Below are 13,564 nucleotides of genomic sequence, written 5' to 3'. Positions count from 1 at the left end.
ACCATGATCTATTTATCTATTTAAAAATCTATTCATCTCCCCATCTCTCTATCCCCCTCCTTGAAAAGAATCGGACGAGATAGACAATAGAGACAAATACGCACGTACTTATATATATAAGATTCCCACTCCGATTCAAGATAAACAAAAAATCAATAAAAAAATCTACCTTTTCTTTACCTTGGAGATGAATAAAGGAATAAATGACAAGAAAAGGAAGGAAAGATGAAGCAAAGAAAGATACTTGCGCATATATCGAGAAATACAAGATCTTACAATCCTCTCGAACTCATCACCACCAACCACCCATCTACTTCAACCATCAACGTACATACTCTTTCCTCCACACACCACACACCACACCACACCGCAACACCCACAAGACAGTATCATCAACAAGCGCAACCAAACAGCCACTGCAAAAACCATGGGTATCAAATTTCCTATGAGCATCTCTACAATCTAGACACATCAAGATCCTCCACACCTCTCCAACCTCGCCATAACCTATAATTCGCACTGACAAGTTTCACGCTTCACCATTTCCCTTCCCGTATACTGAGGCTAAAACCATCTGTTTACTCATTTGCCCAGTTCCATGAGATATATATCTTCCCAGCCATAAATATGCGAAAAGTTTAATACTTCTGTCGAATGATTTCTAGGAGGAAATCTTCAAAGGAGAGCGTAATGTAACCTAGTGGACACGGTCAGATATTTAAAAGGCAAGAGATCGATGCGAAATGACTTACCATCGCGGTCATCATCGTAACGTTTAAAGCTATTTCAAAATCATGTTAGCAATCAATCCACTCTCACAATTCCCAGGAATTTCTTCTCGCAGATACAGAACCCAACATCCTAACCGCATTCCAAGATAAAAGGAAAAAGAGAAAAAAGAAAGAAGAAAAAACCTACACATCAGTCATCCTCTTCAAACTAATACAACTCTGCACAAACATATCGAAACTAATCGCTCCCTCCGCCCTCTTATCATAAGCCTTAAACAGGGTCCCCACAAAACCATCACTCAATCTATAACCAAAAGCCACCAGCGCTTCCGAATATTCATCCAAACTAATATTCCCACTGCGATCTTTATCGAAGCGATCAAACAATCCACGCCATGCCGCGAGAAATCCCCATAAGCCGCAGAACTCTTCAAAATTGATCGTGTTGCTGCGATCGGTATCGAACATGCGAATCATCATTTTTACAGTATAGGGATCGAAGGCGGTCCAATCGCCATTGACGAGGGCAGCGCGGAGCTCTTTTTCGGTGAGGGCGCCGGTTCCTAGAGAGGGGGAGGGATTAGTATTTGGTTCTTGCATTTTAGATGGAGAGACAGGAATGGGGTCAACACATACTATCTTTATCCACAGCCTGAAATAGCGGCCACAATTGGGGATCCGCACCGGGAGGAGCAGGCGTAGGAGGAGGTCTAGATTGTTGCGCCGGTCTTGTCTGAGGCGCAACTCGACCAGGTTGGAATTGGCCTGGCGGAGGAGAGGCATAGCCGCGACCTGGAGGGGAAGCGCCATAGTTTCCTGGAGGATGCATTTGGGGCGAGAGTCGTCGACCATCGGATGGTCTGTGGCCGTTGGGATTTATGGTTTGGGGGAGGGATGGCGGGGGACGGTTTTCGTATTGTGCGCCGTGCATGGCTTGTTGCGCTTGGCTGTGGATGGGGGCCTGAACGACGGGGGATTGTGCATGTTTCTATTGCGTGGATTAGTGCTGGTTATGCGATGCGATTTGGGGAAAGGGACAAATGTACTCGTTCTGGCTCTGCGAATCTGTGGGGTTTGGGTCAGCCTGGTTCTAAACTGGAGGGGAAAGAGTTGACTTACGCAGGTAGCGAATCTGGGTTAAAAGCTCTGTTGTAAGCCATGGTAATGGATTGATTCGAGAGTATGAATGGTAGGAAATGTTTCGCGACGAAGAATTAGGTAGTTGTCGACTATCTGATACAGTTGTGAGAGGATTCGTGGTAGGTTAGATGTTAATAAAGATTGAAGATTGAAGCTCGAGCGATTATCGTAGAGGGGCCGTGTAAGTCAAAAGTTCCCTTGACGCGGCGAGTAGGCTGAGCGTTACGATGGTGGATCTAATTTCAGGTACCTAGTGATCACCGGAAGAGTTGCCGAATGAAAATTCCCTAAGAAATTAATTTGATGTCAACGTATCGTCAAAAGAGGAAGTATGGAGAGAATAACGAGTCCCAGATGTGATATATGTGAATAGAAAGGATGCTTCTTAAGTATTCATGGGGGGCTGAGCCGAAAGGTCTTTGAGAATCCTTAGTGATTCACCCAGCTGTTCTAAATGCCCAAGAATGACGAATGCCAATACTTGATGTGAGTATGTTAGAGCCCTGGTGAGCAATAGACAAAAAAGACATTTTCACTGCAGGAGTGTATGGACTGACACTGACACTGACACTGACACCGACACCGACAAGAGATATCATGCGCTCTCGGATTCTCTTTACTTTTCTCCTCTCCCATATGAATGAGTACCTGACATGTACCAATTTTTGCGCCCCGGTGAGCAATTCCTGCAGAGTAAACTTTACTGCGATCAATACCTACGTAATAAGTAAGGTCTCCATCCCATCGGCATTACTCAACTGATCATTCCGCTCTACCCAAGTGCGTGCATCATCATCGTCCCTCACCCTCAAAACACATCTGAAACATAAAATTATTCTTACCCCTCGCTCGTCACTCATTTTCATTTCACCTCACATACAAAGACCAATACCCCCTTCTTTATCCCCTCTCCTGTCTCAACCATATAGGGTAATCCCCGGATACGAACCAATACGCACTCGATACGCTCAATACGCTCAATACGCACCGAATACGCACCATGGGCGACACCTTTCTCCCTCTCACTCCCTCCCCCTCCACCACCACCAATCCCGAGAGCGAGTTCTGGATATTCGGATACGGGTACCTATTACCCTACACCTCTTACTCTACAATACCTACCTCGGTATAAACAATCCCCAGCTAACTCAATTCCCCAAACCACAGGAGTTTAATCTGGAAACCCCCTCCACATTTTGGTAATCTAGAAATCTCCTTCATTCCATCCTTTATCCTGTCTTGTCTTGTCCTATACTGTCCTGTACTGTACTGTACTCTTCAAGATACCTATGTACCCAAGTCAAGTATCTACCTACAATATACGATATATCCAATCTCCCTTCAAAAAGGACAATGAAGTACCTACTTACCTACCACCAACCTCCCCCCCCCCCCTCTTAAATAACACAAACACAAACCCAAACCCCAATCCCCCAATTTTGATCCCCTAACAAACCTCCCAAATAGATCAACGTATTCCAGGCTATGTAACAGGATATGTGCGGAGATTTTGGCAGGTATGGTTTTTTGATTTTCTTTTCCTCTTCCTCTTCCTCCATTCAATCTAGATAGTTTTCCTGTCTTGCAGGCGCAGAGTATAACTTTGTGAATTCTCATTCCTCCATAAAACTATTTTCATTTCTTTTGTTTTGTACATTGCATGAGTTGATGTAGAGAGGAGTAATAGCTAATAGATAGATATCCAGGCTAGGTAAATGAACCCCCCCCTCCCCTTTCCCATCTTCCCCTCCCTTCCCCCTCCCCCTCCCAACCCAAACCCCCTAACCCCCTCTAGCGAAGACCACCGCGGCACACCCTCCTCCCCAGGCCGCGTCGTAACCCTAATCTCGCACTCCCACTGGCTCACGCTCCACGATCCACATTCTCCCCCCTCCTCCACCCCATCTCCTCCATCCCCTCCCCCCAAAACCTGGGGCGTCGCCTACCACATCCCCTCCTCCCACGTCGCCCAAGTACGCGAATACCTCGACATCCGCGAGATAAACGGTTACACTATCCACTACACCGAGTTTTGTCCCGCTGCCTCGCCTTCCTCTTCCTCCGCCACTGAAGCACAACAACAACAACCGATCAGGACCCTCCTCTACATAGGTACCCCCTCCAACCCTCAATTTACCGGCCCTCAGGATCCGCAAGAATTGGCTGAACACATCTTCCGAAGTGAAGGCCCGAGTGGCTTGAATCGTGATTATCTTTTGAGTTTGGATGTTGCTTGTATGTTGCTTTCATTTCCATTTTGGTTTTGATTTCTGTATACTTCGAATGCTAGTCGCTATTAAATATATCTGCACTAGAGACGAATAATCATGCTAATAAATTTAGTGGATGAATTGAGTCCTGAGAGTGGTGATGATCATATCAAGGACCTGGCAAATAGGGTTCGGAAGATAGCTGAGAGGCAAGGAGGTGTAGAAGCAGAAGCAAGTCACACAGAGGATATAGATCATGAGGCCAAGAAGGTTATAAGCACAGATGAGCAGGAGGAGACTGAAAAGTAACGCGTGAAAGAGCCATTCATCCATTCATTCCCTTTTTTGGGGTATTATTTGCCATAGAAACCATAAAGACCTGCAGAGATATGCAGTCTTCATAAAGAGAGCTTGATCAGAATGATCGTGACTCGAAAATACAGGCAGACTTGAAAAACATTTGTCAGATGTTAGAAAGAAAAAGTGATCGAGCAAGGTAAGATAACCCCCTCCAAACTCCATGCAAGCGTCAGTAATGCTCGCCAGACCAGAACCGCTGCCAGAAGCCACAAGGTAAATCTTAAGCTGCTATCGAAAAAGATGACAACATCATAAATTCCACCCCACGAAAACCCTTCGCTGAGAACCCCAGGCTGACTTTTCTTATTCTCGGAGAATGAAAGACCTTGAAGAAGAGAAGAATGCCGCCCAGTCGAAAACAATTTATTGGTTTCCTCCCCAGTTTCCGGCGTTTCCACCGCTTTGATTACGATCGTATCCTCCTCCACCGGAGTATCCACCGCCACCACCACCGGAGTAGCCTATAGACAGTTAGTATGCTTATAAAAGTAAAGAATATCCACGGTGCAACTTACCGCTGCCACCACCTCCATTGTAGCCTTTATCATCTCAATTGTTAGTAAATGCTATTCAAAATATTCACGACAGACTGGCCGAGCGGGATCGCTTACCTCCGCCACCAGAGTATCCACCACCTATATCATAAACCGTCAGTAAAGTTGTGCGACCACTGAATGAGAAATCATCGGAGAGAATCTTACCTCCATTGTATCCACCACCTCCAGAGTAACCACCACCACCACCACCGGAGTTGTTGTCATATCCACGACCACCTCCGTATCCTCCACCACCACCTCCATATCCACCGCCACCACGGCCACCATATCCTCCTCCACCTCGGCCACCACCGAATCCGCCACCACCACCTGAGCGGTCATTGCCGGCGCGCTCGGAGGCTTTGTCGACACGAATGGTACGGCCATCGAATCTATATGTATATTAGCTTGTGTCTAGGAATCTGAATGTTGGAACAAACATACTCAACGCTATTCATCTCTTGGATGGCCTTCTCAGCATCAGCCTCAGGGGAAGAGTCGGGGTTGCCTTGTCCATAACGAACGAAGCCGAAGCCACGGCTACGACCAGTGTCGCGGTCCTTGACAACAACCTGTATTAATCACATCAGTTTCTAATCTTGCAGTTGAGCTTATCAATGAAGGGAGCGTAAAACATACTGCTTCCTCAACAGTTCCAAATTCAGAGAACTTCTCACGGAGAGCGTTCTCATCTGTGTGCCAAGCAAGGCCACTAATTGAAAGTGTTAGTCAATCTGTCAAGTGATGGTTTGAATGGAGTGTAAAGATTTGCACTTACCCAATGAATAATTTAGACATGATAGATAATTCTCGAAAACCTGGCTGAAAGTCTCAATGTCCGCACGCATTCACACAAAAAGAATCGCGCCATTTCAGGCGGAAGTTGTGTATACGAGAGATGGACGGAACACACAAAGAAAGATACATCGAGGCAAAAACAGGAATCCGCAAAACGGAGAGATGGAATGGAAGGGTGATATGGAATGAATTTGGAAGCAAAATCGCAAAAGACAGTTAAGTCAGCTAGCACAAGCAGGAGAATCGGACGAACTTCTTGAAGGATTAGAGTGTCGAGTTGAAGTGAAATATCGAGATTTCTTTGTTTGTTGGTATTTGGTCAAAGGTATCGGGTCTGAGACGTAGATAACAGATCGTGGGAAAGGGATTATTCAATCGGACGACTGAAATGACAGTGCGATCTGATAAAATGTAAGAATGCGAAGGTAAATCGCGAAAGAAGGTATTTAGAGTTGAGGTTGTAACTTGTAAGGAAGAGGAATGAAGTTGTAGTGGAAGAAAGGGTTTAAGATAATAATTGAGGTAGGTAGGGAAGATTTCTGAGCTATTAAGCGCAAAGCGGGGGAATTTGAAAGAGACTGCATACATATGATTACCTAGTATTATTGCCCCTCCCATACAATTCACTAGCGTCCTTTCAAGAAAAGAAGAAGATTGAATTTTGAATTTTGAAGGAAGATACCATGAGCGAGCTTGACCTTTGATTCGATCCCTTGCATTCACCACACCTTGATGGGGGCTCACGGTCCACTCCCGATTGAGTTAGATCGACTCTTTTCTACCAAGTTCCAGTTCTCAACAACAAAAACAACCTCAAGCTTCATCCCACATTATCACCCGCTTTGGATTTTCCATGAATACTTCACTCATTTATCATCAATGCTAGATATTCAACCAATGGAAAAGTCACGTTTCTAAAGAAATCAGTAGAGTCATATATTCTTCTTGTAATCGAAAAAGGGCAATTATATTAGGCAATTATTCTTATATCTGTTCACTTCTCACTTCAGGCCACCGATACAAATAGGTAGCTAGGTAGCTGTATGATTTCTTGTGTGACATTCGGCCAGCAACAAAAAAGCAAGTTATTCCATCATGCACACAGGCCAAAATCGAAAGTGTCCATGATGCTCAATGGATGGCTGGAAAAGCCCATGGCTTACTAGCAACCTTGCTTTGATTTATACTACTTGTTGATTGGAACCAAGCAATGCTTCTTTTGGCTGTGGTCTATCCTTGGCTTGGGTATCTAATTGATATAAGAGATCTTCCTTCGGCTTTTACCTTTGTTGCCCAATATTCCTCTGGAGGAATTTAGCAGAATTGCCTGGGCCGGATAATGAAATACATCGTAGGTACCTACCTAGCTACTAGGTATAGGAATCTCCGAATTTCGGCATTGATATGTTGCAATCTGCCCACCTAATAAATATATACAATGCCTCGAGAGTCGGTGTTATCATACGATCAACCAATTCTTCGACCCTTCTATAGGTAGAGGCCAGATGTTTGGGAATTCTTGTGCTCTTCTTGATGACCTTGGTCCATACCCACCTCTTCCAAGCCTTCCAACTCCAATCCAATCAATGATGCGATCGCTCGTAAGCTTTATTTAGTATGAATTCCAACATCCTATCATATGCATAATCCCCAAAGATCACACCTGCAGACATGCAGATACTACCGCATTGGTAGTAAGATGATATGGAGCCATGGAGCCATGGAGCTATCAAGTGGCATCGCTGCAGAGTACACCATACGACGGTGCGAGACGATGAATTCGGCGTGAATATCAGCAGGAGCTTGGGGATCAGGATTGCTACCTCTACCTTGGTGGTATCCATTGCTATCGATTGCTATCGATTGAGGTGGGGTAAAACTTGATTCAAGGGTCTTCTGTGGATGTGGAGCTCTCACTCTAAAATAGTCCAAGTGCCGTGCACTGTGCACTGAGCACTGAGCACAACCACAAACTCCGACCAACGGTTCTCGCCAGTGGCCACATTTTTAACTTGCAGCTCTGAGATGGTGTGGTGTGGTGTGGTGTGGTGTGGTGTGCTGCGTTCAAGGTGGAACGAGGAAAGACTCTCTCTAGAGGATTATCCAGTACCGGTAGGCTCGGAGTCATGAAGAGTTGAGGATGAGGACGAGGATGAGGACGAGGACGAGGTTAAGGACCAGTAGGTGTCCAAAAAACCATCAAAACAGTTACCAGTATTACATGAATCACGAATATAATGTCCCACTGCCTTATCACCAAAGAATGATTGATATGGGATAGAGCAATGGAACACGAACTTATTTACTTTTTTATTATTCAATCAACCGAGTTTTCCTTTTCAATAATACAACATCAACAAACCCAATTCAATTCGTTCGCACACATTGGTTGACACATCCATTCACACATCCACTTATTGGCAGTACATACATGGCTTGAGAGCTTCCCAGTTCAATCTTTTCTTCGCATCCTTCGCATCCTTTTCATCCCTTTCACCCTCTCCATCTCCAATTCGCAAAAAGCATCCATTCATCCCACAATCATGCTCTTGAATGTCTCTACCATCTTCGATCTTCCGCATACAGATTCCAGACAAACCTTGAAACTTACATGCATCAAATTCAACCCACGTGCACCCAAAGCTATACTCAAATAACATGTTCATTCGGCGAGATGCATACCGATCTAGGATTCTCTACCAAAAGGGAAGTTTCTCCCTCCGAAAACTATCTGGGGATTAGAATCCGACAAATCTAGAACTCAATGCGACGCTTCGAATGAAGTATAATTAATGGTCCAGTGAGCCGAAGTATGTTATTAAAGTAAAAAGACTTGTGCTTCGTCTAAAGTCTACGGGTAATCAAGACCGGACGGATGGTGACATGATGAATCTGGATAATGCCTTTTCATTCGTGTAATTTGATGCGGGGAGTCGTGGCAGTGGTCGTACGAAAATGCTAGATAATCAGATTTTTATATCGTTGATGAAGGTAGGTATAGAGCGGATGTTGGTGTAACATTTCCTACCCGTGGAAGCCTCGAAGGGTATGATAGGTATGATAGGTATGATGATTATCGTGATAACTCACATCTCACAACAGCACTCGCATTCTCTTCCAATCAGGTGATGGATAGACGACATTGAGATTAAGATCAACATTATCACATCTTTTCCTCTACAGCTGATCAAAAGCTAGACGAAGAAGCCGTTGCGATTTGATGTTTGCATATGGGCAGGATGGGATAGGGCTGCAATCACCCACACCGCTATTTATCCTTCCTCGTTGCTGATACATCTTGAAGATATGCGGCTCTGGTTAACTTCTATAGAGTGTTAGGAATAGCTTGGCTCTTTGATATGATTTGATAAAATCAGAAGCAGTCAGTAGGGATTAGAAGACAGCTTGAATCAACGTCTTCAGCAGTAGCGAGATATGATGATGCTGATGATGCTGATGTGGCGATGGGTCTGCAAATTCTTTGATATGCTCTCCTTCATGGAACACAATGTCAAGGAGTTTTGATGTAGATGGGAATGCATTTACGACAGGTTGAGCGATTCGACTAGTTTGATAGGCAATGTTCCCTAACGTTTCTTTCTGAGTTGAATGTACCTAAATGCAAATTCGGTAGGATCGCACCTTCCACTTCTTCACTTATCAACAATGTCCCTTCCTCAAGCTGGGAAAAGGGATTACTCACGATGTAGGTACATCATTCGTTTCATCCAGATAAGTTCATAAAATCTTTCATTTTATTTCAGTTCACAATTTAAAAAGCTCACCCTTTACTATTCATACCGTTCTTCAATATTTGCTTTTTCGCCAATGGAAGGCGATCATCATTCGCGCAAGCGCAGACATGCTCATGAGCACGCAAATGGGCATGTAGACTCACGAAAACATCACAAATATTACAATAACCGTGGCACAAGTCCAAGGCATGATCGAATTTCTTCTCCAAAAAGACCCGTGGAACACAGACAACCACTCGCAATTAGAGATCAAAATGAACTATCTGCAAACAAAGATTATGTTCGCAACTGGCTTGCGCAGACTCAAAATGAGGACATTATCGAACCGCCAAAACAATTCATTATTGAAACAGGTAAACAAATGTTCTAGTTTATGCTAGTCTCCCATGATTGTATGCACTGACACTTCCTCAAGACTCAGGCCGCCCACAGAAGAGATCAAAGAATTTGGGTCATGATCATACAGCACATAGACCTGGAGAGTATAGAAGCACCGTAGATTCGAGACCGAAGTCCTATGAAGAGCAAGCATCATCTGATAGTTCCTTACTCGAAGCTTCAAGGATGCCAGTGGTAGACAAACGAACTGAAATTCCTCCAAAGTTAAACCCCGCCAGCCGTGGCAATGTCAAGGAAAAAGATCGATCCCACAAACATCAAAGGAATGTGTCGTCTACTATAACTTCTATCTCGTCCAGATCTTCTGTGGTGCAGCTAAAGCAAGAAACATTTGAGAAAAGAGCGCGCCATAAGACAAGAGAGGATCGGTATGACACAAAAAGGAAAAGCAATAAAGTCGAAGCTGTAGATAAATCAATCAGAACAAGGCGCGAGAAGAGAGGAGACCGGTCAAAAGCTGCAAGAAAGGCTAGCAAGGATCTCATGAGCAATTTCGCATCGAACAAGATAGGCAAAGACCGTTTAACAGTGAGTAAATCCTTGAAGGCCTTGGGATTCAGGAACTGATTGCGCCAGGTACGCCCTTCAAATGGCCCGGGAATCTTTCAAAATGGTAGAGCTTCTTCTCCGCCGAGACGACGAGGATGTAGGTTTCATTAGTATAAGGCTGTTTGAAGAGAATCGCTAACTTGTTCGTAAGTACCCGACCTCGCTTTCTCGGAAATGGAATTCCTTCAACGCTCTGGCAGGAGGTCGCAGGTCAACGATTCTATTGTGGTTCCCAAAAGTCGTGCGAAGGAAAATAAAAAGGCTGCACGAGCGCAAGATGAGATAGCAGAATTCTTCAAACCATCCAAGACCCCAGTAAGGGACAATAGTCCTACTATCGACCATCCCACTTCTCCAACTTCAATATTTGAAGTTTCTTTACATGAGAGACAACTGAAAAAAGACCGTGAGGATGATCGATATCAGTACTACACAGAGAACTCGGCAGCTCGTTTTGATGAAAAAAGAAGACATTTGATGGATTCTGGCGATCAGCAAGTACATTTCAATGAATTGAAGTTCCCTGAGAAACTTACTCCCAAACTTCACTCCGAGGACATTAGCAATCACAAGGTGCATTCCAAAACTACAGATACCATTGTGACATGGTCAGAGTCCCAGTATTCTCCTGGAGATACTATGACCTTACGTCGAGCAAGAGAACAGTGTTGTCAGAGGCAAATGAGTGCAACGCCGGACTCAATACGAAATTCTATCGAAAGAACGGGTATATTCAAGGATACAGGTATTGAAAGTTCAAGTCGATGGAAGTCGAATATTCAAGAGCGTATGAATGAGGAATTGCATGGGCTAGGAGGGAAAGATATCATATCTACTATAGGCAGTCTAGTCGAGACGAGCAGAGAGTTTTCTAGCCTAGGCACAGATTCTGCCATCAATTCCCATCAGACTGACCGGCCTTCAAATTTCCAGCAACTCGATTGTTTGCCTCAAATTCAATCGCACATGCAAAATAAAATCGAGGAACCATTTCTGAAAGAAAGCAATCCAGTTGCGGTTGAGGCTCGCGACAAGAGACTCCGTAGAACTGTTATTGAGTACTATGATCTGAATCGTGGCTGGCACCGGGGGAAAGAATCTGGACCACCTTCCAAATCACCAGAACACAATGCGAAGTCAACGGCTGCACTTGCAACAACACCACTTACTCGACAACAAATGGCACGTAACGCTAAAATTAAACGCCCATCAACCACCCTCCCAGTAATCCGGGAAGCTAGCCACGAAAGTCGAGAAAATTCCCATTCGTCATTGTCTAGTATCTCTGGAAAAGAAATACAGCGAACAGAATCCGCTCCTGTTCAGCCATTACACGAGAAAAGAGATATGAGCAGGAAAAAATCCCCTACGGATGACAGTGAGCGACCAGAGAATGTCGTAGTTGAGCCACGAGTATCCGAAGAGATGTTTCTGCAGCCAAACACCCAATTCCAGCATGACAAACAGAGTCGATCTGGTGGATTAGGAGAAATGACCAGTTTTATCAGCAGAAAGCCGCTTTCCCAGACTGAAATGGCGGATGAAGAAGGGAAGCAGTCTCCCGCGGTAAAAATGGCAAATGTGAATGGCAGAGCATTTGCACCTTTAAAGACAACTTCACACATCAACTCAAGCAGGAATCATTTTCAACCCTCAACTCAGCCTCTGCCCGGGAGAGGACACGAAAGTTATCGTGATCTGTCAAGGCAACATATTCCATCTACCTCGCGTTCACCCCTTATCCGAGTTCCGTCACTTTATGTTCATCAAATGGAATTGGAGCAGGGGGAAGACCAGATTGCGAACGATATTTCAAATGAAAACCTTGAAGAATATGGATCATACGAAGTGCAAGTACCTCACTCCGGCATGGAAGGTTATGAAGAAAACTGGGATGAGTTAGAAACGGAACAGGGAATGTCTTACGGCGTGGAAGACGTCCTTGAGATGGGCGATCTCTGTGAGCTTGGGCCTCAAGAAGCAAATACGTATCAAGAGTTAATATCAAGACACGAGATGGCCGGACTTCGCTACGATATCGATTTCCGAACCAATGATTACCAATTTCAAGATGTTCGAAGGACAGAATACAACCCTTGGGATAGCGACAATCATTTCTTTCAGGAATCTTGGATGGAGAATCGGCAAGATTTACAACCACAATATGAAATGGAGTATCATGGTGATCAATTAGTCCGACCTTCGTTATCTTCATACCGGGAAGCAGATGAAGGTCAGGACGGGAATGCTCCGGAGACTATTTTAATGCAAAGATTTTGGCGACCAAACCCTCAATACTGAAAAGATGGAGACCGATCGTATTACATTTTATGAAGAATAGCCGGAGCGATATCAACATGAGTATCTTGGAGACGATCTATCTATATGTCTTGATTTTTTCATTCAGACAATACATCATCAGCACATCAACAGATTTAGGAGAAGAATCGAAAAGATTAGGACCAAATTGTATTGCACCTCATACCCAAGATAAAACTTGACAGTCATGTACTCATAGTCATTATTGTCTCCAATTTTATCTTGACTTTGAGCTATGTTTTGAAAATTTCTTTCCTATGACCCTTTGATGACAAAAAATCCATTCGGGTCCAGCGCCCCTATGATCGGAAAAAACCGCTACGACAAAATCCTAAAGTATTCGTATCGAGCGTATATACTGACATCATGTGATCAGATGATCCACAAGGCTGAGTTTTGTGGGGCGCATATCAAATGATTCAAATCCCTTTCAAATCCCTTGTTTTCGTTTTCAATCACTTAGAAAGATCGAATTGAATATCGCATTCCGATGAATTTGCTCTTCTCGGCGATTATTTGAAGCTTGGCTCATATTAGGTTATGCCAAAATAGAATGCGAAAGAGCTGATTAGTCCCGTTCTAGCGTTTGTTTGTTGTCTTATCATTCTCTGATAGTATGTGCACCCAACACCGACCACGGAAATCCTTGGGTCAAGTGTCATACAAAGAGAAATTTCAGGTCTTCCGAATCTTCTTCGCTGCAATTCGAAGATTTGTAGTGAAACAGGTATGAGCCTTCCACCGGCGTTCCGTATCTTCTTCTTTGC

The 13,564-nt window shown here is 44.2% G+C and overlaps 4 protein-coding genes across 4 annotated transcripts; 2 read left to right on the top strand and 2 right to left on the bottom strand.

Annotated features, from left to right (window-relative positions):
- Positions 1–638: 638 nt before the first annotated feature.
- On the bottom strand, positions 639–1,891 carry EAE97_010230 (uncharacterized protein; the record flags this gene model as incomplete). Its single annotated transcript, XM_038880745.1, has 6 exons — positions 639–697; positions 753–781; positions 919–1,294; positions 1,368–1,719; positions 1,778–1,796; positions 1,851–1,891. 6 exons carry the CDS (start codon positions 1,889–1,891, stop codon positions 639–641), a joined length of 876 nt encoding a protein of 291 aa, XP_038728455.1.
- Positions 1,892–2,871: 980 nt separating this feature from the next.
- Positions 2,872–4,390, top strand: EAE97_010229 (uncharacterized protein; the record flags this gene model as incomplete). Its single annotated transcript, XM_038880744.1, has 5 exons — positions 2,872–2,954; positions 3,039–3,070; positions 3,339–3,393; positions 3,667–4,106; positions 4,215–4,390. 5 exons carry the CDS (start codon positions 2,872–2,874, stop codon positions 4,388–4,390), a joined length of 786 nt encoding a protein of 261 aa, XP_038728454.1.
- A 414-nt stretch (positions 4,391–4,804) lies between these two features.
- EAE97_010228 (uncharacterized protein) lies at positions 4,805–5,775 on the bottom strand (the record flags this gene model as incomplete). The annotated part of the gene is made up of 7 exons (XM_038880743.1): positions 4,805–4,902; positions 4,957–4,980; positions 5,053–5,076; positions 5,143–5,369; positions 5,422–5,549; positions 5,617–5,689; positions 5,756–5,775. 7 exons carry the CDS (start codon positions 5,773–5,775, stop codon positions 4,805–4,807), a joined length of 594 nt encoding a protein of 197 aa, XP_038728453.1.
- A 3,828-nt stretch (positions 5,776–9,603) lies between these two features.
- EAE97_010227 (uncharacterized protein) lies at positions 9,604–12,779 on the top strand (the record flags this gene model as incomplete). The annotated part of the gene is made up of 4 exons (XM_038880742.1): positions 9,604–9,883; positions 9,946–10,457; positions 10,506–10,575; positions 10,630–12,779. 4 exons carry the CDS (start codon positions 9,604–9,606, stop codon positions 12,777–12,779), a joined length of 3,012 nt encoding a protein of 1,003 aa, XP_038728452.1.
- Positions 12,780–13,564: the final 785 nt, after the last annotated feature.

This window comes from Botrytis byssoidea (assembly GCF_014898295.1).
Source record: "Botrytis byssoidea strain MUCL 94 chromosome Unknown BBYS_026, whole genome shotgun sequence".
Lineage (NCBI taxonomy): Eukaryota > Fungi > Ascomycota > Leotiomycetes > Helotiales > Sclerotiniaceae > Botrytis > Botrytis byssoidea.
This window is presented reverse-complemented; position numbering and strand designations above follow the sequence as displayed.